Source organism: Notamacropus eugenii, chromosome 2 (genome assembly GCF_028372415.1).
Source record: "Notamacropus eugenii isolate mMacEug1 chromosome 2, mMacEug1.pri_v2, whole genome shotgun sequence".
NCBI classification, from domain to species: Eukaryota; Metazoa; Chordata; class Mammalia; order Diprotodontia; family Macropodidae; genus Notamacropus; species Notamacropus eugenii.
The window spans coordinates 289874581-289900053 of NC_092873.1; the positions used below are offsets into that span (position 1 = coordinate 289874581).

Sequence of the window (25473 nt, forward strand, 5' to 3'; positions counted from 1 at the left end):
TCTCTCTCCCACCCTCCCTCCCTCTCCCCCATCCCCTTCTCTCACCCCCTCTCCAACCCCCCCGCCTCCCCGTATCTCGTCCCTCTGCCTCTGTCTCTCTCCTCCCTCTCTTTTAAGAAATTCAGTCCGTTTGGAGGGAGCCTCTCCTGGATAGCACGCCCGTTGGGTTCCACTTCAGGGCTGTTCTTGCAGAGAAGGTCCCAGAGAACTGCCAAGGCTGGCCAAGGTTCCCGAGATCCCTGCCCTAGCGGGGCTTTGCGTTTGCCTCCTGCCTGCCAGGCTTGCCTCGGCTTTTGCATCTTGGTGTACTCATGCAAATTCTCTCCAACAGAATCTCCCTGCATTCTGCCACTCACTAATGACTAATAACACTCCTGGGTTTCCGCTCGACAATCCTTGCTCAAGAGTAAATCCACATTGCAGACACCTTGGTGCTAGCAGTCTCATACATTTCATTCCACAGACGTTTGCCTTAATAATAATGGCTTACATGGATAGAGGCTCTAAAGTTTCCAAAGTGCTTGGGTGCACTGCCTGTCCTGAGGTAGCCCGGATTTGGCCTTGGGAAGTCCTGAGGTCCCAGGCGGACTTAGCAGCTTTGTGATTTTTGCCACTTTTCATTTCTCAACATCAGTTTCCTGCTTTGAAAAATGGGGAGATAGCACCTACTTCTCAGGGCTGTTGTACAGATCAGATGAAGTGATGCATAGAAATGCTGTACAAATGTTAGCCATTGTTATTCCTACATCGTTGTAGAGCCTGCGCTAGGAAATTACAAGAAGTAGTAACTAAAGCACAGTCCCCAGCCTGGAGGCATTAAAAAACAAACTGGTGGTTACAAAATACACATGACAATACTAGGGGCATGTAACAAGTACTATAAGAGGAATAGTTGGAAGCAATGCCCTAAAGTTGCAGGAGTTCAAAAATGATTTTGCTACATTTTCTGTGTTGTGAATTTATTGCAGCTAAAACAAACAATGCTTTTATAAGTTTAGCATCAAAAGTAAAATGTCTGTACATATCTAGTGTTTAGTTCTAGGCCAGATGTGCTTACCTTCTAAATATGACTATGGCCTCATGCACTCATTTCTCTTTTTCTCACTACAGTCCCCATTTAAAGAGGGAGGTAGGATGGCTTAATGGAAAGGGCATTGGCCTAGGAGTAAGGAGATCTAGTTATAACTTTGCTGCCAACTCCAATATTGTATGAAATTTAAAATTCTTAGGAAATAATTTGTAATAATACATTTACCCTGCCACTAAAAAGTTGTGTGTGATCTTGGGCAAATCACATAACTTTCTGGGCTTCAATTCATGTATAAAAATGAAAACTTTAGGTTGTCTAATCATTAAAATACCTTAAAGCTTTAAAGATTCTCTGACTTTTCTTTAAGCTAGATAAAGCATTTTGCCAGTTTTTTTTAGGGTTTATCAAACAAAAGGTGGTTATCTGTTTCCATATGCTTCCTTGCGCAATATTAAGTACTTTTAGTTAGTAAACATTTATTAAGCATCAGCTATGTGCCGGGCACTGGATAGGTACTTAAAAATTCAAGGGAAATTTTGTGTTATGTTGGATACTAATTATGGTACTTTTAATGCAATCTTGTTGCAGTGTGTGGGACTTTCTAAGTAATACTGAAATTAAATTTCCCTATTCATTTTTTAACCATTTGTCTTTGTCATTTTTATCATATCTCTGATAGCCTGTGGTGATTAATGACTTGTTTCAGCAGTCTCTCAAAAACTGAAGAGATCTAATTAGCCAACCCTCTTTGTAAATTCTATACAACATACTGCTAAGTCAGTGCAGCTCATAAAAACAGTTGCTGGAGGTCTGCCCTTTTTCAGGAGGAGGAGTCCAGATCCATGGCATCCAGGCATAGGGGGATGGGGATGCTGGAGTGACATGCCACAGGTTGGGTACTGTGCTATCCTGCTTTAGGTGCAATAAACAAAGTATTTTGTGGTTGTGATAATTTGAGATATTTCAAGTGTTGTTTAATCTTGAAGTTTACTTGTAGGTATCCAAGATGCCATTATTCTCAGTTACTATTTATTGTCTTCACTAAATTTGTAGGTGACATGAAATTTGGGATTGAATTTTAAAGTATTCAGTATATGATGATTTGTGACTCCTGGATTTAAATGGATAGCTTTGTTTTTATTAATTGCTCAAGAAAATAATTTTGCCAAATACATTGGTAATGAAAGCTTTGAGAAATAATTGGACCTAATTTGTTTTAAATTATGTGATCACAGGTTGCATTTATTTTCCTAGAAAAGTTTGTCAAAACACAATTTCTAACAGATAAAAATCTAGGTCAGAGAGAAAAAAACAGAAGGAAAGTATCGGTTTATCAGATTGTCCTGCCAAATGCGCAAACTTAAAGCCATTCGGATCAGTTGCTCTAGTACCTGTCTCTGGGCCAAAAAATAGGCCAGCTGCTTCGGTTTTATCTCTTTCAGCAGTAAGAGAAATGGAATAATAATAAAACATGAAATCAGTTTATTGAACCAAATTTTCACTCTAATTTTAAATTAATTTCTTTAAAAGTTGCTACCATGCCCCCACCTAGTATGTAAATTAATTAGTCTGACTAGAGACATTTACTATGAATCCTCCACTTCTTGATCCTTCTGATTTTAAGTGCTCTCTGCCTTCTCAGATTACCTCGTATATTCTCCCCAATCCCAAAAGAATGTAAACTTTTTGTGGGTGAGAACTGTAATGTTTTGTGTTTTGTAGGGGGAGGGAAGGGGAATGTTGTTTACAGAATGCTTTGCACAATATTTATTTAAGAATTGTTTTGAATTGAAAAAATGTGACAACTCAGAATTAATTGGATCAGCAGTTTGATCTGAAATGACCAACAGCAGCCAGTTGCAGACATTGTCTAAAGAGAGTTGTGATTTAATTCACTTTATGCTAGTTGTGTATGTAGGAATATCTGAGCTCTGGCAGGAAGTAAGGAATTGGCTCTGATTTTATACCCTATTTGAGAAATTAGAGTGTTATTTTTCTTTTCAGGGTATTCTCATTTCTTTCAATACTACCTACCATCTGTCTTTCTGGTACAGAATCTTGGAAGTTTTTTTTTTCCCTTTTCCATCTTATTTACCTTGCAGATCTAATAATTTGCTGTTTCTTTACTATTTCTGCCTGGTATTAAGGCTTTCATTCACAGATTCCACCTATTGAACTTCCTCTCTCCTATTTCCTTTTGTTCAAGTCAGTCCTTACATATGCTATGTACCTCCCTGATAAACTGTTTGTCCATTCTCCCTATCTGAAATGTTTACTTCCCTCCTCTCCACTGTTGTAAATCCTGTCTTTCTTGCAAGTCTAGTCTTAAGACCTACCTCATTCATGAAGTCTTTACTGCAGCTCAGCATTCTTTTCTCCTCTATTCCTGTCAAATTTGTAGTCTTCTACAAAACCTTAAGTTTGATTGTGTGGATGCCTTGTATTCCCCAGTTTTTTGTATTCTTTCTCCAACAAGAATATAAGCTCCTCAAGGGGCAAGACCATGCCATCTACTTTTAAATTTACATTTAAAATTATTAAATAATTTTATATCCTTCTTTGCACCTACTACAGTTTAGGGGCATATTGTAGGTGTTGTCAGTGTTTATTAAATGCTTAATGAGTGAGAGAGAAGGAGGCTCAAAAGAAGAATTTGAAACAAAAATTAAGGGGCAGAGGAAATGCAACCAGGAAACTTTTCCTCCGAACTAACAATTTTGTCCTTTGGTCTTTCTGCCTGAAAAATAGAGTTAAATTGGTTCTCTCAGCACCTCAAATTTGTGGTAGAAATAGGGATGAGACTTAGGTTTTTTTGTTCCCTTTCTGATTAATTTATCATAAATCTTTAATTCACGGAATTTTTTAATTTTTCATCATTTACTCTTACATCCTTCAAGTCCTAGAATACTATGAGTCCTCTTTTACAATCTCAGATGTAATTTATGGCTCTATCTTCTATGTACCTTCTCCATCACCATCCCTGCCTTTGACCCCTTGATGTTACAAAGAAAAATAGTCAAATGAAAACAATGATATGGGATTGGCTGATCTCGCCCAGAAACTCTTAATTCTTTTGAGAGAAGGAAAGGAGTACTGGTTGTGGACTGTGGGCCACGTGCTCCAGAACCAAGATTGGCACAATTAATCTGGGGCCATTCGTCTTCAGGTTCTTATCTTTGTTGTTATAGATATCGTGCTGCATTTCTGCCAGGTCCACCTGTGTGACTCTGCATCATCCCCATCATTTCTTATAGTAGTCATAATCCATTGCATTCATGCACCACAAGTGATGGGCATCCATTTTATTTCCATCTTCTTTTCAACTAGAGTTTTGCTATGGATGTTTTGTTATATATGGGACTTTCTTGGCATTATTAATTTTTTTATATAAACTCAGAATTTCATTTAAGATACAGAACAGTAATTACAGGGTTTTTTTTCTCTAGACAAAAAACAATTGGCTAACAGAAGACAGGAGCTAAAGATCCATGAGTGGACACCGATCTACAAGAAAACGATGTGGGGATCCTCACTCGGAGGCCCCTGTGGGCTTCGGGCATGTGAATGCCACAGGATGTGTATTAAGTAAGTTGCTTCAGTTGCCTACCCCACCATTGTCAAAACACCAGCTAAAGCGCCTAGAAGAACACAGATATCAAAGTGCTGGACGATCCTTGCTTGAACCCTTAATGCAAGGTTACTGGGAATGGCTAGTTGGAAGAGTTCCATCCTGGATTGCCCCAAACCTCATCACCATCATTGGACTATCAATAAACATCTGTACGACTGTTTTGTTAATATACTATTGTCCCACAGCTACAGAACAGGTAAGAGGGGTGTCTCAATGGCATCAGATGTAACATTTGTTGCAGAGGAAAAAGAAATGCTGTAGTTGCAGTTAAACGTTCCTTGTGTTGTTGGGGAACTGATGTGTAAAAAATGCATTCGTTTTTGTGTCAGAGAATCTATAAGGAAATCTTTAGTGAGGACTTTATATCTGTACCATGGAGATTGCTTAATGAAGTACTAGGAAAATTAAACTTTGCTAGAATCATAGAAGAGACCTGTAATAGAAGAGGGTTGCAAAATGCTTGAGTCTTGAGGTGGATGATTTGGCCGTATTTGTGATGGTGTCGCTGGGAACGTGGCGGGGGGGGGGGGGGGGGGGGTGGTGTATGTAGGGAATAAATACAAAGTATTTTGGGACAGAGAGCCTGCTAGGGTTCTCAGGTAGGGAGTCAGGAAAGGCAACATGCAGAAGGTGGTACTCAAGCTGAGTCTTGAGGGAAGAGAGGGATTCTGTGATGTAAGGTTGAGGAAGGGTATGATTTCCAGGCATGGGGTTAACAACCCATGTGCAAAGGCAAGAACATGAGGGATGGAGTGTCATGTATAATGAACAGAGAAAAGAGAGAATGGGAAGGTGGTCCAGCAATGCTAGAAAGATAAGTTGGGCTCAGGTGGTAACTGGCTTTAAAAGCGAAACAGAAAAGTTTGTATTTTATCTTAGAGGCAACCCGGAGAAAAGGAGTGATATGGATATTAAGTAGTCTTTTGTTTTTAATCTGAGGATGAATGTCTTTGGATAACTTCCTGTCGATTTTACCTAAGGTGATTCTTCCTTAGTCTGTTGTTCTGATTCTGGCCTACCAAAGGAGGTGGGGGAAAATAAGCCAGTTCAGTAGACTTCCTGTCAAGTGGGACCTGGCAGCCTCCACACAAGTAATTTCCCTAGCCCACCCCTAGGTCCAGGTACTAATGATGCTATCACAACTGGTTTCTCTATCACCAGTCTTCCCTTTCAGGGAGAGAATCAAAGGGCAGACTCTAACTGAACAAGTAAATCAATAGATTTATAACTTTATTGGTAGTAGTAAGTTTATGTTAAGTTTCCTAGTTGATGTGAACCAGAGTTGCTTTACTTGAAGAGTTAAAAATACTGTGGCATAAGCAAAAAAGATTTTACTGTGCACAGCCCTTGCTCAATATGGTTATAGTGTTTGCCTACAACCAGCACATGTAATTATTGAATCACAATGTCTACTTTTGGATTCAGGCAATTTGCTGGTTCCACATCCATCAGATTGTGCTATAGGCTATCCAACATCTCTATCTTTTCCAAAAGGACAACATGAGATACTTTATTCTACAATACAGGTAAATTCTATGTACAGAACTTCTCTATTACTAGTCAAGTAAACATCTATGTTTAAAAAAAAAAGGTAATAAGGTTTGGTTGACATGACCTGTCCTTGATAAAACCAGCTATCTCAGTGTTCACAATTTCCTGATCTGGATTTTCTCTAACAGCCTGTTTAAAATGTTCTAGAATTTTGTGAAGAATCAAAAGTCAAGCTCGTTGACCTATTATATTGTACAGACAGCCTTCGCCTCCCTTTTGTGATAATTAGGGTAGCACTTAACTTTCCTCGGTCTTGTGGTATTTTGTTATTGTTGTTTAGTTGTTTTAGATGTGTCCTAGTCTTTGTGATCCCATTTGGGATTTTCTTTGCAAAGATACTGGAATGGTTTGCTATTTCCTTCTCCAACTCATTTTACAGATGATGAAACTGAGGCAAACAGGGCTAAATGACTCGCCCAGGGTCACACAGTTTTTTAGTGTCTGAGGCTGGATTTGAATATAGGTATTCCTGATGCCAGACTTGGCACTCTATCCACTGCACTGTCTAACTGCCTTTCCTGTTATCTACACTTATTTAAAGATCACTGATGGGCTTAGCAATTATTTCAACCTGTTCTTGAGGTTAGAGTTCATCTGGGCCATGGATGGTTTATGTTGACCAAGCTCAGCTCTCAAGGTCTCTTTCTGTATCATTACTTATCTCGAGTGTCAACTATATAAATGTCCTTTTGAGTACAAAAGTCATACTCCTTCTCAAGGAAATGAACATGTCTGCTTATTCTTTGTGGTCAATTTTTGTCCCTCCCTGGAGCAACAGAGAAGCTTTTCAAAGTTTTTAAAAAACAAACCAACCAACCCCAAACCCTCTTTATTGTCCTGGATTTCCTTGCCAGCCTTCACTTACCCAGACAGTACTTAAGTCACTGTTAATTAAGCACCTGTGCTAGGGACTATGCTTAGGTGTTGAGTATACAGAGACCTCAATGAGACATCTCTGCTTTCAAGGGACGTATGTTCTATTGGGATAAGCACTATGCATAGATAGACACAAAATAGATACAAGGTGGCCTTCAGGGGAAGATGTCAGTAGCTGTTGGGACCCAAGAAGGTTTTTGTGGCATTTGAGCTGAATCCCGAAGGAAGCTAGAGATTCTAAGAAGTAGAAGAGGAAAAAGTCACTTAAACATGGAGAAAAATTGGGGGAAGGCCCAGAGATGCAAGATGAAGGGACATGTATGAGCAACAGCACGAAGGCCATTTTGACTGGCCCATAAAGTCCTTGAATGAGAGTGGTGTAATGGATGGATGGACCCATGTGTTGAAGAACTATGTGCCTGATGAACTTTTATTAGATCCTGCAAGGCAGCTAGGGGTCACCATAATGTACAGAGCACTGGACCTGGAGTCACAAGACCTGAGTTCAAATCCAATCTCAGATACTTATTAGCTGTGTAATCCTGGCCAAGTCACTTAACTTCTGTATGCCTCATTTTCTTCAACTATTAAATAGAAGTAGTAATAGCATTTGCCTTATAGAGCTGTGGTGAGGATCAAATAAGTTAATATTTGTTTAAAAAAACAAAAACTTAACACAGCTTAGTACAAATGGTTATTCCTTTTCTTCCCCCTTCCACCCCATTGACAAATTGGCAGCCACTAGAATTCATTGAGTAGTAAGGTGTATTGTAGGAAATTCATTTTGGCAGCCTTTCAGAGGATAGATCGATGTGGGGAAAGACTTGAGGCAAGGAGGACAATGAGGAAGTTATTGCAGTTGTCTGAATGAGAGGTGATGATAGGCCTGAACTAAGATTGTGTGAGTAGAGAAGAGCCTAATTCAAGAGATGTTTTGTACATAGAAATATCAAGACTGGCTGGGATGAGGACAATTGAGGAGTTAGGGACCACACAGATGATGCTTCTTATGAGACAGTGGGTCATTGAAGATCATAGAGCTAGAGCAACTGAACTTAAGGGAGGTTTAATAACTTGCCTAAAGTCACACAGATCTTCATCTTCAGTTACTGACCTTGCTTTCATCTTCTCTGTATGTTCTTTTTTTAATCTTAAGTGGGTGGCCAAGTTCCCTGTACATCTGTCTCTATACAGCTTTCCTTTTTTCTTTGTCAGAATTGTTTCTCTTTGTATCTTTAGAATTTATTCTTGAGAACCTCCTTTACTCCTAACCTGACTTTCCCTGCAGAATTTTAAGCTATGAGATTCTTCCTCTGCACCTTTGAAATTTTTTCTCCCAAAATCTAGGGCACATGTTAGCATATTTCTGATTTTCCTCCACCTCTCTATCAGAAACTCCATCAGTGACCTCTTCCTACTAAGGTTCTCATGATTTCTACCCCATTAACCAATAATATTCTGTTCATGAGAATTGGATTCTTAATAATTAATATCTTAATAGTTCCTCTACCATTTGAGGAAAAAGGTTATCATCATAAATTCAGAAATTGTCAGCTGCTTTTCTCCTGGCAGATGTTCATATCGTAGAAGTCTTCCGCCTCTGCTATGTCATTTTTATGTGGTAGGGTTGTGATCTGGTACCTGGACTTAATTGCCTTATTTCTTCTTTCTGTGGTGGTCTCAACAGGATAACAGTGTCACTTCTTTTCCCCCTTGCTTTTTGTCATTCAGTTGTTTCAGACTCTTCATGACCCTATTTGAGGTTTTCTTGGTAAAGATATTGGTATGGTTTGCCATTTTGTTCTTCAGCCCTTCTTGAGGCAAACAGGGTTAAATGACTTGTCTAGGATCACATAGCTAGTAGTAAGTGTCTGAGGCCAAATTTGAATTCAGGAAGATGAGTCGCCCTGACTCTGGTGCTCTCTGCGCTATGGCACCACCTAGCTAGCTACCCTGGTCTTCCTTAATCTCTACCTAAATGCGATCCACTATTTCCTCATCTCTAATTACTGGATTTCCTTACACATGAATATAGCTTCTAGATATTCAGTGCCATACCTTGTCTTTTTGCCTCTCTTGTTATTTTGGAATAAGATTCCTCTGCTCAGAGCCAAATTCCACTTCAGTACAGCAAACATTAAATGCATACCATGTGCCAGCTGTTGTGCTGGTTGCTGGGCATACTAAGACAAAAATGAAAGAATCCCTGGCCTCTAGGTGGTTATATTCTACTGAAAAAACCAACCTGTACCTGGAAGAGTTATTCTAACATATTTACAAAGTGTATACAGAGTAATTGGGGGGAGACAGGAAGAGCACTGACAGCATCACGAAGGGCCTCCTCTGGAAGGTGGCACTTGAGCTGAGTCTTGAAGAGAACTTTGAATTTCAAGGGGGGAGTGAAGAAAGAGCATTTCATGAATAGCAGTGGAGATAGAATTTCATATACAGGAAAAAAAGTAAACCACTTTGGCTGTTAAACAGTTTGTGAAGGATAATAATTTGATTAGATGAGAACTAAATTGCAATGGGCTTTAAATGACAAACAGAAGTATTTATCATTGAGCCTAGACACAGTAAGGGGCCACTGAAGCTGTCCTTCTTCTTCTCCTTCTCCTTCTCCTTCTCCTTCTCCTTCTCGTGTAACTCTTTGGAGGATGAATAGGAGAGGGCAAAGACTGAGGGTAGAGAGACTAATTAGGAGACTTTTGCAGTAGTCCAGGTAAGACATAGGCTATGAGGGCCTGCATTACAATGACAATTGACAGAGCAGAGAGAAACAGGATGGATTTGGGAGAGGTAGGTGGTAGAATTAGTGAGACTTGGCAGCTGCTTAGATATGGAAGGTAAGGAAGAATGAATTGACGAAGAGAAATTTAAGTGAACCTGGATGGCTGAAAGGATGATGGTGCTGTTGATAAGAACTGGGAAATTAGGAAGGTTAACAGGTTTCATGAGAAAGGTCCCCCAGGTGTTAGACTGTAAGGCTCATTTTGCCTCCTCAGCTAAGAAAGATCTCATTCTGTAGATTAGATTTTTATCAGCTATGTTGCTAAAATCTAGATAAAGTAAATCCTCAAATCTACCAATTGATTGATGCTGTCAAAAAGAGCAAGAATGAGTCCTCAGCCATAATTAGTTCTTGCTGAGGCCTTCCTGGCTCTGAGGTTACTGCTTCCTTTTCTAGGTACTTGTTAAAATTCTAAAATTTTGCAAGAAACTTTAGCAGTTTACAGATTCCACTCTTTTCTTTTTTGAAAATCAGGACCTTCTCCTTCTCCAGTGGCCCCGAATATTTAAAGGTCTTATAAAGATAATTTGAGAGTGCCTCTTAGCGTGCAAACCTGCCAGTCCTGTCCTTACCAAGGAAGTAGTAACTTGAAATCCTCAATGACAGCTAGGTACTTTTATATAAGCTCTACCTTTACTGTACATAAAACTGGGGTGGGGGTAGGGTTCTTAGCATTTCAAAGTAGCTTATCAATTTGTTAATATAGCAGCATGTCACTGTAAGAGGATATTTTATTGAAAGCTAAATTTTACAAGATCAACGATAACCAAATATTTTGTCTTCAGAGTTCAGAGGTAGTAATCCCTCTTGTAATCCTATCCATTTAAAAGTGCCATGATCAGTATTATTCTCTTCTAATTGTTTGGTTCTACTAAGTATAGTCAATAGACATTGTTTGTTAGTAAGTATGAATAATGCTAAAGTAACAACCCCAGATTATAACTATGTATTTATACTTGTTAATTAATGTTAAATATTTAAATATTATAAATATAATGCCTATCAACAAAAAGAATCAGTCAAATGAACATACAAAACTAGGGGCAAAATCCTGCTCCAAATCCTTAATGCAGTGCTTATTGAAGTAACATTTTGAGAAAAGTATAAAAAATTTTACCAAAGGCTATTGAAACAACATATTTTTAGGTGCATGAAGAAATGTTAATTAGCATCAAAGTGATTTTGGCTAATTCTACCATTATTTTGTAAGATAGACCTAGCTTAAAGCTAATACCAAACATCCTTTATTATAAAGCAAAGTTAAGAGATCATTAAATAGTTCATAAAACACTAAAAATTGTTCTTGGTGTAATTCTTATTAGGATTTAGGGTTTGGGGTTTTTTTTCATAGTAAATCTAGAAAATGCAACTTACTGGTAGATTGTTTGAGAGAAAAATATTAACTAGGTGACCTGAGGGAGAGTGATGTCAGGCAGTTATCGAAAAGAAGACATAAACAAATGTATTAACACTATGAAGAGTGATAAAAAAGGGAAATCCATTTCATTAACTTACTGTTTTTCTACATTCATAACTGGAGTTTCATATCTTGCAAATGTCTAGATTGATAGTGACAATTTTATGCTTGACAAAATATTAAAATTTGTAAGCAATATCATATCTGCAATGTAAGGGATTGCTTATTAGAATTTTTAGTGAAATCAGATATTTTTTTCAAAAAAGTGTTATTTTTCTCCAGTCCTTTTTTGAGAAACTTAATGATACCAAGTGTTACTTAAAATCTTCATTGTAGTTGACCTACATAGGAACCTGTCTGTGCAAGGTTTTTCAAGTTAGTTTAGATAATGGATGTTCCAGGATTTAGCAATTCTGTGAATATATCATCATTCCCTATACCTAATGTGAGTTCATTCATGTATATGGCCTTCTCAAGATCTTGTCATATAGTGACTCATATTCATCTTCACATCCAATAGATTCTTCACAAGCCACCTAGGAGGGTGTGGTGGGGAAGGAAAGGAGAAACACAAAAAAACTTAGGCTATTTTGAATGTTGAGATTCTAAGCTTCCTACCCTCCTGAAGAATTGATAGAGAAATGAGGGATGCAGTAAAGAGAAGGAAGCTTCCACCATTCCTATCCTGATTCAGACATTTTTCATAAGAGTAATTTGTCCAAGATCACAGTTACACAACACTGCTGTCTTTGTAAATGATCATAGTTACTTACAAAGGTCTCTCACTGTTTAGAATCTAGGGAAATAAAGTGCTGTTTATATTCAAGTAGCTTGAATTTTATTTGTCATTATAAATAGCAAAATCCACCTTCATAGTTACATTTGGCAATATCTGAGAAAATGTCAAGTATTGGTGCCTTGCTGCCCAGCAAATATTGGTTGAACTGATTTGGTGATCTCTAAAACGTAAATCTCAAGAACATGAAAAACTTGACCCCCCAAAAAGAACCATAGAACATCTACCAGCATCCCTTACACACACACACACACACACACACACACACGTGTGTGTGCTATATAAAAAAATGCACAATACTACTTTCTTAAAATGTTTTGACCAAATACTATCATTTCTGCTCTAAGGAAAAGGAAGCTGCCTCTTGAAAGTGTCACTGTAAATATTGTTAAGAATTACAATAGTGAGAACAAGGTATCTTTACCTGACATCCAACAGGTATCTACCTGGCATTGTTCCATGTTTTTAATAAAGTCATCTGTTACCTTTCCTCTTTTCTCTCTTAGGCACCTCTGTGGGCATATATTGCCTGCGCATGTGGCCTTTTCATTTATCAGTCTTTGGATGCTATCGATGGGAAACAAGCAAGAAGAACTAACAGTAGCTCTCCTTTGGGAGAACTTTTTGACCATGGCTGCGATTCACTTTCTACAGGTATTGCATAATATTCCTTTTTATTTCCAGTCACATTGTATGAATGACAGGTTAAAGGCATGTGAGGAGCAGAGTTCAGAAAAAACACTCTGCAACATAAGTGTTGTAATACATGCCAGACCAAGTAGTTTTATATTTACATTTTATATTCAACGTTAGTGTTTTAGAGTATGAATTAAATTGTTTGTCATTGGGAATTCTAATGAGTTTAGAAATAATTGTAAATTTGATTGTTTTTAAAACAATTTTGATTCAAAATGTTTTTCAAATGTTGATTTTTAAGGTTAATAAATAGATGGCCTAAAGTTGTAATCTCTGTCAAATCAGGCCTCCTAACAAGTATTTGGTTCCCCTCTTTTTCTTGAAAGTCTACTACCTTTTAAACAAGTTTCCCATTATATAAGTTAGGGTGGTAAAGTTGGGAGAGCCAGACCTGTGGTGTCATTGGTGTGGAGCATTCCCAGTGTTCAAACTCCCTCTGGCAATACAGATCAGTACTCCTCTGTAACTTGTAGTTAGAGAATAGTGTGAGGCACCAAGCAGTTAAATGGCATCCCCTTGGTCACATAGCCAATACGTGGTAGAAGCAGGACTTGAACCCTCCATTTGACTCTATGTCCAGCTCTGTTGCACTGTCTTCTCTCTCATAAAATAATGAGTCAGTCAGATCTCATCTATTTATAGTCAAAATGTGCACACGTCTTTATATGTACTGGGTACATGCTGGGTGTATGTTCACAGTTATATGACTTTGTCTACAAAAGAGTTCAAAATTCTTAGAAATGACCAAGTCCTTAAAAATAAGTGTAAAGCAAACCAAGAAAAGCTAGAAACCTGAATAGATAAATACTGACTGGATGTAACTTGCTGAGTGCTAGTATGGGATTCCGTTTTGGTCCCCAGGGAGATGAAAGTTTGAACTGTAGTTACATAGTTGGAAGCTTTTCTGGCACATTCCTAACAAGTCTGTGTTACTGGAATAATAACTTTTAAATAACAACCAGCTCTTTCTTATTTAGGAGTAAATTACTCAGTTTGAAGATTATCAAATAATTTGATTTTCTTCTCACTTTGTGCCAGTTAGTTAAGATGACCTGAGTTCAAATTTAGCCTCAGATACTAACTAGCTGTGTGATCTTGGACAAGTCACGTAACTTGTTTGCCTCAGTTTGCTCATCTATAAAATGGAAATAATAAAGTACCTACCTCTCAGGGTTGTGGTGGGAATCAAATGAAATAATGTAAGTAAAGTGCTTAGCACAATGTCTGGCACATTATAGGCAATTAATAAATACTTGTTTCTTTCATTCCTTCTATTAATTGTTAGTATCACTATTGATCAGTAAATAGTAGAAATATTATAATAGGAAAGAAACTTCCACCAATTCTTTGCTTGTAATATTGGTTCTGATCAGAGTTTTGTTGTATTAAGAAATTAAAGCTATGAGCTAAACTTAGAGTTGAGATTATCTGTGGATTTTCTCTGTCTTTACTATGAATAACTGAAAGCTACCCGCAAAGCCACAATAGAACTTTCTCTGATTGTTCTTATTTGATTTTCTTCTCGATACTAATAAGAGTTCTTCTAAAATGTTCAGTTAATCCTTATCTATTTGCCCTGCAGTCTTCGTAGTACTTGGAACCTGCATTGCAGTGCAGCTGGGAACCAACCCCGATTGGATGTTCTTCTGTTGTTTTGCTGGGACTTTCATGTTTTACTGTGCACACTGGCAAACATATGTTTCTGGAACATTGCGATTTGGAATGTAAGTACCAAAATGGCATTTTAAAAACTCTAGAGTGTCGTATGTAGTTTGGATTTGTGTGTTTTTAGCAAGCTGTAACATTACTAAATTCACTAAATAAAAGCATCCAGACTGTCAGTTCTTTTCACTTTTACCTGATGATTTCTGTCATCTCTTCTTTAATGTCCTTTTTAAAAAAAATAAATATAAAAAACAATTCCGCTACAAGAAAAAACCATACTCCTTTCATATAAACAAAGCACAGGGCCTTTATCCATTCCACTTTGAGGACTGATGATCATTAGGCATTCAGTAAATGATAAATAAAGATGGTTCTGATAACTATGAATGATTTTGTACAAGGAAGAAAGTTGTTTTTAGACAACAAAGGGCTGCTTATATCTCTCTGAATATCAGGGCTTTATAGTTATCTATTTCTTACATACGTTCACCAATGTAAAATAACCAGGTCCTGTTGATAATGAGCACACCATATTGATTATTTACTCCTAAGGAAACATCCAAGAATTTTATGAACATGAGAAGAAAATCATGTGGTCTTACTAGTATCCAACAAGATCTTTAATAAGTATTAAAAACAATTAGCCCATTCCTGGTATTTATTACTATATAATAGATCTGATTGTTTATGCTCATTATACTTTATCTTTGTGAGATTCTGAAAGAAAACCTTGAGTGCTTTTGCAAACTTTAAGAAATTAAGATGTCAAAATGATGCTAATGACATTTGACAGGGAAATATGTCACATATTTAATAAAGAAGAGTCATTAAAAGTCTTTTTAATTTAGAATCCCAAACACATGTTTTTCTAAGCATTAGGTAAACCTAATGCCAAAAAGAAAATCATTAGTTTACTTGAATTTTCATTGCTAATTGCTAAACTTACTAGCAGTGACAGAATAATAACACATTTCAATTAAGAAGTAATTATTAAAAGGGAAAGATCATAAGTAAGATATTTCCCAGATGAAAGAAGGCATACAAGTGATATTAATTTGTTATACATTCATTAAGCAATTTAAAATTTATCTGATTAAAATCTAAGTCTATTAAACCAGAAAATTTTCAAGATTTCCAGCAATTAGGAAGAAAACCTAACTTACAGAATAGTACCCCATACCATATATTGTAATAACCGTTCTCAATATTATTGAAAATGACAGTTAAACATTGAATATTTCTTCTCATAAACCATGGGAATCAAAACTCTCAGTAGGCTTGTATGAGACCGCGTGCTTTTCTTGATCCATTTTTCATTATTTGCATATCTGATTTGGAGATTATGACTCAATTGATATGAATATGACAACTTAGATGCTATATGATCTGAAATCAATAGCAACTCATTCATTTTTATGGATGATTTTGTTCTACAGATTTTTTTTACCCCCATTTCCAAAAGAAATCAATATGGTGACAAAAATATTGTTCATTTTCTGTTTATATTCTCTCCTTGGTAAAGAGGCACCACTCATAGAAAAGTGGGGAGAACCAGAACCAATGAGATGCTCAGTGTTTTGAAGAAAGGATTTAATACCATAGTTTCTGTTTATCAGTTTTGAATTTCTCATTTTTAGCTGTGTTGTACTTGCTTTGTGCATATCTGATTTTTTTTGGTATGGGACCTAGACGAATGAAAATAGGTGACAGGGACTTCTAATGGTTGGTATAGACTTTCAGTATTTGCTGGGTAGCAAGGACAGGCTGGACTTTTGGAAAGTTGTTGGTAATAAAAAGACAAAGTCAGGTGAGGTAGGGGATATGTCAGCTTTGAAAGTCTCAAATAGGTAAAGAATGGAAATAAAGATTTAAAAAGGCTGTAAGCTGGCATGATTAGGAATGACCTTTGCCACAGAGCCTTGCTGTAGAATGGGAGTGAAGAAGATGATGGAAGTCAAAAAAAGGAGGAATTCTGAAAAGGATTCCATAAGTAAAGATTACCCCCAAAAAAGAGATGTCAACATCAGAAGTGAAAAGAATGTGGTAGGAGAAAACAATCTTTAATTTTCTTTAAGTAGAATAAATAAACCATAATAACCTCAAAAAATTAGTATGGATTTAAAACTTAAAAATTAGGTACTGAATTTGGCATAACAAAGAACTTAATATTCAAGGTTCAGAAAATTTTTGCCTTAAAATATTCTGAAATTTTTAAAAACAGCCTTTTAATATTGAAATATCAGAAATGCAAAGCTATAATATTTATGATAAAGATGATGTAAGTTTTTTGCTTCAGTGAGGTAATGACTTGAGGTATTAAAAAAAATTTATTTACCATTTTGGGCAGTAGTCTAGATATAAGATCCAGTAGCATTTGGTGTATCTTAAAGCATGACATTGTAGCTACCCATGAATAAGTTTAGTCAGAAATTTACATGGTAAAAGTGGCACTGAAAATTCAGAAATTAGCATTTTAACTTTGCTGAAAGCTTTTCTCCTTTAATTTTTTAATGCAAAGGGGACATTTAAGGTAATACCTCATTCAAATACTGTGAAATAATACTTAGAGATACCACTTAAAGGACCTCTTCCTATAGAAGAATTTCCCAGGGTCTGCCCTTTCTTATCTCCCACACTGCTGAACAGCAGCAGCTTGAGCAAATAAGTAGATATGTGGTTAATTGTTGACATAGACATATATTTATGGTGAGAAGGAGAAAGTTCAATTTCTATTTTCTATAGGTAGGGGGAAAAAGGTAAGCACTGAACAGAAATTTCAGTAACAAGGAAAGGTCTATATCTTAGAAAATAAAGAATAAGGATTTAGAAATTCTCTCTTTTTCTCAGAGTGGCAGCCTCTTGGAGAAGTACTTGTAAAAGGTTGATTTTAAAAATTGTATTTGTTTTGTTTTATGAAGGGGTCTTCCATATACATGGTCAACAATCAAATTTCCTTTCATATGTATTATAAATGACTTTCATTTGGGGGGGATTTTTTGTTATATTTTAAAATTTGAAAAATACAGTATTTGTGAAATTTAGAAGATTTGCCAACCACCATTTAAAAATTATCTTTTAAAATTGTGTTGGTTCTGTCACAAGCTCAGAGGAATACAGCCATGGTAAGTTGGTCAATGACTACAAATCTTACATTATAACTTAAGCCTAAAATTCTGGGGAAGTCAGTAATGGTTTTGAATGATAGTCATTTACATATTCTAAGAGGAATAAACTAAAATTCAGGTTAGGTGATTTGCTGAAGGCCACAAAGCTTGTAAATAGTAGAGCTAGTTCTTGAGCTCCATGTTGTTACCCAAATCCAGGGTGCCATTCTGCCATGTTGCCTCAAATGTGTGTAATTTCTCTAAGTTTTGGGCTAGAACTTCAGCTTTCTACTCCAAAACTAAAAGCTGCCTTAAGCACAAAGCTTTAGTATCTGGTTTTTCATGCCCAAAGGACAAGAACTTTTCAAAGATCATTTGATGCAGACACAAACCCTCAGTGGGATGACTTCAGTAGTTGCAGCCCCATTTCAACTGCAACACCTTTTGGGAACTAAAAGAAATCAGAATATGACACAACCAAAAGCCAAAGGGACTAGAGACTAGAACAAAATAACGGAGAAAAAAGATACTAACCTCGAGTGGGAGAATGGGATATTTTCTGTAATTGTTATGTTAGCATGGCAGTAATTTGGAAGAGCATTAATGGAGCAATCTCACTAGAAAAACCTTGTTCCACTCTACTGAACCTTTCTGTATTTGATTTACAAGTTATTATCTTTTTAAACAAAATTTAAATGATAACATGTATTACTACTTAAGCATTTGTTCAGCAACACTTTTTATGCAAAAGCCAATCTTTTAAAAAACAATCCACAAAATTCTTTTATTGTTAAAAGGGAGTTCTAATCTGTTTAACAAAAAGAAAACACTAAAAAAAAATTTTTTTGAATTGAAATCAGACCGATATCCTGTCACAAATGTTGCATTGATTTTTTTCTCTCAATTTTATTGCCCATGATGACTCACTATTTATTTGCTGTGTGACCTGAAGCAAATTGTTTTCTCTAAACCAGTTTACCAGGCTGTAAAATGAAGCAGTTGGATTAGTTGACCCTAAATGTCCCTTTTTACTCTAAAAATCAAGTAATTTTGTTTTTAAAATTAGATTACAAAGTTAATAACTATTCAAGGTTATTATAGTGTATTTCCTATGTATGCGTCTTACAAAAAGCAGATTACAGAAGGGAATTTTCACATTTTTTATGATTTGTACAGCTTATGCTTTCAAAGACTGAGATAAATTAAAAATTATGTTAATAAAAATTAGTCATGTCTTCATAAGTAAATTGCAGAGAGCAATTTCCTCACCTTGTACCTGATAAAATCATAGGTCTATAGCAAAAACAAAAACATGTTGCTGTTGAATACATATAAAGTTCTTACATGTATTAAAAGTTCAACAGTCCTTATTTGAACACATACTTTGTGTTATTTTATTCTTCATTTTATTCATGCATTTTCCTTTTTAGCAGTCTCAACCTTGACATTACCCAATTATCCTTAGTAAAATTTACACCTCTTAAATTCATTTGATTTGCTATAGATAATATCGCCAAATAGCCCACTCTTAGTTATTTGGCATAGTAGCAGAGAGTATAATAACCCAAGTGAAAACATACTCTTAAATCATGAAGTAAAATCTCATCCTCACCTTGTTAGAATTGTGCTTTGTAGTTGGCAGTCTCTGCTAATCAGATCATTTCTGACTAGCCAGCTATTACAAGATACTTTCCCAAACTACTAAGCCAGAGATACTAAGGAAATAATCACTAGAGCAGGAGCATTTTAAAACTTACAATTGTTTTCCTCACAACAAACATCATGAGGCAGGTATTACTATCCCCATCTTACAGATGAGGAAATGGAACCAAAAAGACTTGTCCATAGCCACTCTGAATAAGTGGTAGAATCAGAACTTGTATTCCCTAACCCATCCCATGTTCCCTTTTCCATTCATAAAATTTTATGAGACTGATGTCGTTTTATACTCTGAAACAAAGATAGCAAAAGGACTGAATGGCTAGTTAGGTTAGAAAGAAAAGAATGTGAGCTCAAATTCAGCAGGATCATGGCACAGCCAGCTTAGCTTTTGTTGTGATCATAATACCTAGAGAAGATGTGTATACCTTTGACAATTTAAAGTTTCTTCCCCTCACTATTTCTGGAGTTGCCACACTTAATTGCTCTGACCTCTACCCCTTCCTTTCGGATGCCTGTTGTAATTTGTAAAGAGAAAATGATGGGAGTGTGTTGGGAACTTGGGAAAGATGAGAAGGGACTCTTTAGGCATCATATAGATATTTTTCTCTTGATGCCACTCTAGAAATAATACACCGAAGAGATACCTGGTTAGATGTCAGTGCAGACTCTAAAGGGCTCTATAGATCAGACAGATCATGATTATTTGCTAACTGAATGATTTACAAACAGGTAAATGAGAGCTGACAGAGTATGTCTGATCTGGATGTTTTCAAAGTCCTCTTTTTAGTTTTTAAAATTGTATTCCCATTTGTTTCACTGTCCTGTCTCCACTTTAGCTAAGGAATACACTTTTATATACTAGGACAACAATAAAAACATTATGACATAAAACATATTGCCTAGTCTCTAACTGCCATCTTACAGAATGTTCCTTTTAAATGAGATCTATGTATTATTTGTTTTAGTGGGGCTGTTTGGAAGTTCTGAATAAAGTTATTTCAAAATGTTTTTTTCCCTCACATAGTTTCTATGTTACAGAGTCCCAGATCATAATTACAAGAAGCCAGCTTCTCACAAGAACCCTAGGGCCCTGCTTCTGGAACTTCATGGGCTATTTGATTGATGCTCTGAATAAAATTATTTCAAAATGTTTTTTCCCTCACACATAGATTCGATGTTACAGAGTCCCAGACCCTAATTATAACATCCCAGCTTCTCACAGGAACTGTGGGGCCCTGGTTCTGGAACTTCACGGTAACTGCTAGTATTAATGCGTCTGATGGAGAATGGCATGGACTCTGCAAAAGACAGCCCCTTTGTCATGCACAGAATGACCCTTCAAATCAAAGTCTCAAACAGATTGACTCTTCAAAAAAGAAAAAAGTCTTAATGCTTAATAATAGGGCAATAAAAACCCATCCTATTGGAAAGATTTTTAAAATCATCCTTTTGGTGATTACTTGAATATAAAATTATTTTTTTTTGAACTAGTAAAATGATTAGGCAAAAGCATTTGTGGTTGGCAAAAATCTTTGTTTAAATGTTTGTTGTTTTTGGTGTATCTTTAATATTATTTTAAACAAAACCTTTCCACCATTAAATAGAATCATTTGGGTGTTTGTTTTGGGAGTTTGGAAAATTGCCAGTAGGATATGACTCAGATAAGTAATTCAGAGAAGATTCTTTTTTCCCCCCAATCTCCTATAACCTTTCCCATATGAAGCCTATCCAAAGAAGTTTGTTTTCAGTACTTAATTAAAATGGAAAGGTATCTTTTTTGTCCAGCTTTCTTTCACTGGCTGTTCACTGCATTCCAATGCAGTTTTCTTCTTTGTCCTTTTCTCTGAAGAAATTGTGGTGATATTTTTCCTCTTTAACAAGTGCTTTAAACAAAATTGAGTAGTGTCAGTCTTTTGGATCATTTTAGTCGTCCTTCAAGCATTCTCCTTTTGGGAGATTTTTTTTTTAAAGAGACCACATCTCCCAGATAATGCATTGTAAGGAATCAGTGTGTCCCACAGCTCAGAACTGACAGTAGCCTGAGATTTTAAAAATATGTTTGTTAGGAAAATTCATTTTTCAGAGTGCAAGTACCTTAATCTTCATCCTTTTTTTTTTTTGCCTCAGGAATAGCAATGCTACATTTCCACAGTTTAACAGTGGGAAAAGTGTTCTGAATGAAATCTGGTAGCTGACTTTACCATAGCTAGATGAGTCCTTTGGCTTTCTGGGGGGGCTTCCATTAGTTTTCCCACAATAACTACAATGGAATTGGAAGTATAAAGTTTTCAATATTGTTTCCACAGTAGAAACAGTGATGTCTCATGTCATTTGAGAGTTGTTAAGTCCAGTTTTAAATAGCAATAGTATGGACTTTGGGCTAGAAAATGACTAAGTCATCATCATCCTTTCTTAATCTAAATTTATTAGTCAGTAGTCCTTGGAGAACAGCTAACCACATGCAGTTTGAGAACACAGAGGTCATTTTGCACTTGTATTCATGTGGTCAACTGGTAAATCTATCTAGGTTGCCTGTGATCATTCCAATCTAAATGGTAATTTCTCTTTCTCTTGGTAGTTTCTCCTCTTAACCTTCAGCTTAAACCTTCCACATCTTTCTGAGAGTAAAGGGGAAGAGAAGTAGAATTATTTTTAGTTCCTGAATTTTTTTATTTTCTATATCACTTCTCTTAGTGAGTAGATAATGAATGAATGATTAATGAAACATTAATGGAGTACTTTTTCATTTTCAAAGATGACAGTATATACTTTACATTTATGGAGTACTGTCTATTGAAATGTTTTTGGTAGCAAATGCTTTTTAATATTACAAAATTCCATTTTAAAATAGTTTCTGTTTTTTTCTAATGATTGCTTCCTATATTTGAGTGGTTGCTCGCTTAATAAAACTTATTATTTAAACTTATGCTGGTATCATCATTATGTGAAGAGAAATTTTGAAATTTATCTCAAGTGCCCATATTTAGCAGCACTCAGAAATAACTTCTGGGGAAGTGCTTTGGTATTTAAAATCTGTTTCACCAAATACTCACGTGTGGTTGATACTATTGGAAATCATTCAGCATACCTTAAAGATTTTTCTGGATAGGACATTCAAGTTGAAATTCTATACTCATGTATGTATCATCCAGTCAGTCATATGATTATCTAATATTATTCTGAAGGGTTTTTTTGTTAGTCATTTTTCATTTGTGCCTGACTCCATTTGGAGTTTTCTTGGCAAAGATACTGGAGTGATTTACCATTTCCTTCTCCACCTCATTTTCACAGGTGAGGAAACTGAGGCAAACAAAGTTAAATGACTTGCCCAGGGTCACATAGCTGGTAAGTCTCTGAGGCGAGATTTGAACTCAGGAAGATGGGTCTTCCTGACTCAGGGTCGGGCACTCTTATCTACTCCACCGCTTAGCCACCCCCACAGCCCCATTCTGAAGTTTTACCATGCCCAATTTTAACTCCATGGCTTTCGTAAAAACAAAGATGAGAAGAAAACATAGAGAGGTAATTTGTAGGTTTCATCCTCTACCTGTTAATAAAAAGATGAGAAGAAAACAGAGAGGTAATTGTAGGTTTCATCCTCTACCTTTTAATAAGGATAACATTGCTATTTCCAGGTCTTTTGTTACTTTTCCTAGTCCTTCAGAAATTTTTACTAGCAATTATTGATAAATCAGTCATTTGATTTGCCAGTGCAATTAATAGTCAAGACAGCATTTTCAAATGGACAAACTTGCTTACTTTTAGAAATCAGGCTGTGGATTTGCATCTTTCTTTTTGTCAGTCAGCATGTGTTTATTAAGCACTTACTATGTGCTGAGCACTTTTGTTAAGAGCCAAGGATATTAAGAAAGGCAAAAAGCAGTTCCTTCTCTCAAGGAGCTCATAGTCTAATAAGTGTCCTTTGTAATGTGAGCTCTTCTTTAAGGCTGATCACTTACCCAAATTATAATACATCTGCATTTGTCACTTTAAATACTTTTAAATAAGCATACAATATGTGTATACCTGTTCACAAATGCATATGTCTCATATACATATAGGTAGTATAGTGACTAGCGCTCAGGACTTAAGAGTCTGGAAGACCTGAGTTCTCATTCTGTCTCAGACACTTATGTGTGATTCTGGGCAAATCACTTAACCTCTTTGCTTCAGTTTCCACATCTATAAAATGGGGATAGTAGTAACACTTATTTTAGTGGATTCTTGTGTTAATAAGATGAGTATAATATAACAAAACCTTAAAGCACTGTATAAATGCTAAGCTATAAAATATAAATATATATAAAAATATATATATATATAAATATAAATATAAAATATAAAATGTCTTTGAAACCCTTGTATCTTGTGTAGTAGGAAATTTAAATGACCCAATTTCTAGATTGTTTTGAGAAACATTTTTCATGAAATATAGAGCAAGAAACACAGTACACCTGAAGACTCCTGCAAAGAACTCTTTAATTGGTGGCATAGTGGATAGAGTATCGTGCCTGGAATCAGAAAGACTTCCTGAATTCAAATCTGGCCACTGACACTTAACTAGCTGTGTGACCATGGCAAGTCACTTAACACTATTTGACTCAGTTTCCTTATCTATAAAATGAGCTAAAGACACCAGTGGCAAACCACTCTAGTATCTTTGCTGAGAAAACCCCAAATGGTGTCACATAAGTTAGACGCAACTAAAATGACTGAACAGCAACAGCAGCATTGATAAACCACTTTGATTAGCTTGTGCTTTAGTAGTCAAGAAAATATATTCAAATGGATAAACTTGCTTTCAATACATCTGGTTAACTCCCAAACTTGTCAGTTTATTGGAGCCCTATTGAAAACTCAAACCCATTATGTTAGTTTGTTGCCATTTCTTAGCCCAAAGAATCAAAAGTTACTTTTTCACTAAAAATTAATGTTTCTCATTATTTTTTTCCCACTTACAGTGGTCTGAAATCTTCCCTCAGTTGTTCTTGATGCCTATGAATTGTTAGGAGAGGCAGAGGGCCATACGGCTAGAGGGCTGTACTTGGAGCCTGAAAACTTGAGTTCAAGTTCTACCTGACATTTACTAGGTTATTTTACCTCCTGGTACTCCAGGCAATTCTCTTAAGACTATAAATTGCAAGTGAATTGCCAGTTTGCCTATAGATGGAATCTTGATGAAATCTTTCCTCTGGACCAGTCTTGTTGAATCCTTACCTTCCTTTATCCCTGTTCAGAGTACTTATTCACTGTCCTGATTTGGTAGCTACCTCATGTTTGGTAGTTTTAGCGACACTTTATTCCCTTAATTGATAGAAGGACATAGCTCAGCCTACCCAGTCTAAGGGAGCCATTTCACTCCTCAGGAGGAAAAGTACTCTGGTCATTTAGGAGGCTTCCTTTTTTCCTCCTATCAAAGAGGGTTTGGCTTTAGGTAAGATGTTTTTTCAACCTTTGGTAGGGAGAACCCCACACAACTGTCTAATTAATACTCCTAAAGCACAAGTCTGTCACTGCTCGCTACCTTGCTGAGGAAGCTATAGTGGTGGGCTCTTGTCTGAAAGGTAAAATGCCTGCTTAAAGTCCTTTGCAGTCTGACTCACTGACTCTAGCTTGTCTTTCTAGGCTGATTGAAGCCAAAGCAGCCTCTTTGCTGTGCCCCGTACATGACATCACCTCTTCTGGCTCAGGACCTTGCGCAGGTTCCCCGAGTCCTGCAGTGCTCTTTCTCTTTATCTCCATCTCTTGGATCCCCTAGTTCCTTCAAAGCTCAGTGCAAGTGCCACCTCCAAGAGACTTTGCTGATCCACCCTCTGGTGCTCCACTCTTACCTGTCATTTAGGGTTTTTTTTTTTTATCTGTAACTATGTAGTATCCTCTTCCCCCCAATAAGAATATGAACTTCTCATCCCAGCTTCCACACAGTGCCTAGCACATAGCAGGCAGGTACAAAGATTTATTGATTTGAGACAAAAAAAGTGCAGTATAGATGTCCTCAAACAGAAGTTGAGATCCTTTGACTTTGCTTCTTTTTTCACTGGCAACCAATAGAAAGTTTGGTTGGGTATTACCTTTTTAATATGAGTATGACTTTACCTCTATTCAGAATAGGACATTGAGAATTTTTAGATGAAGCTCTCTTTTATTTCTTTGCAACCTGTACAGAATTTAAATCATTCAGAGTGCAATGTCAGCTTCCCTCTAATTTCAGAATGCTTCTGAACTCGTTCATAGCCACAATCAACCTAAAATAT

The 25473-nt window shown here is 36.4% G+C and overlaps 1 protein-coding gene across 4 annotated transcripts in view; it reads left to right on the forward strand.

Annotated features, from left to right (window-relative positions):
* The window catches only part of CEPT1 (choline/ethanolamine phosphotransferase 1), a 38694-nt gene that overhangs the window by 826 nt on the left and 12395 nt on the right, over positions 1-25473 (forward strand). For 3 of the 4 annotated variants that reach the window (XM_072644310.1, XM_072644312.1, XM_072644311.1), the window contains exons 2-4: positions 4477-4857; positions 12599-12746; positions 14371-14512. In XM_072644310.1, coding sequence (XP_072500411.1) covers positions 4519-4857; positions 12599-12746; positions 14371-14512 — 629 coding nt within the window. In that variant the 5' untranslated portion in view covers positions 4477-4518. Of the gene's footprint in view, positions 1-4476; positions 4858-12598; positions 12747-14370; positions 14513-20388; positions 20474-25473 lie in introns of all 4 variants that reach the window. The other variant, XM_072644313.1, reaches the window with a different exon arrangement.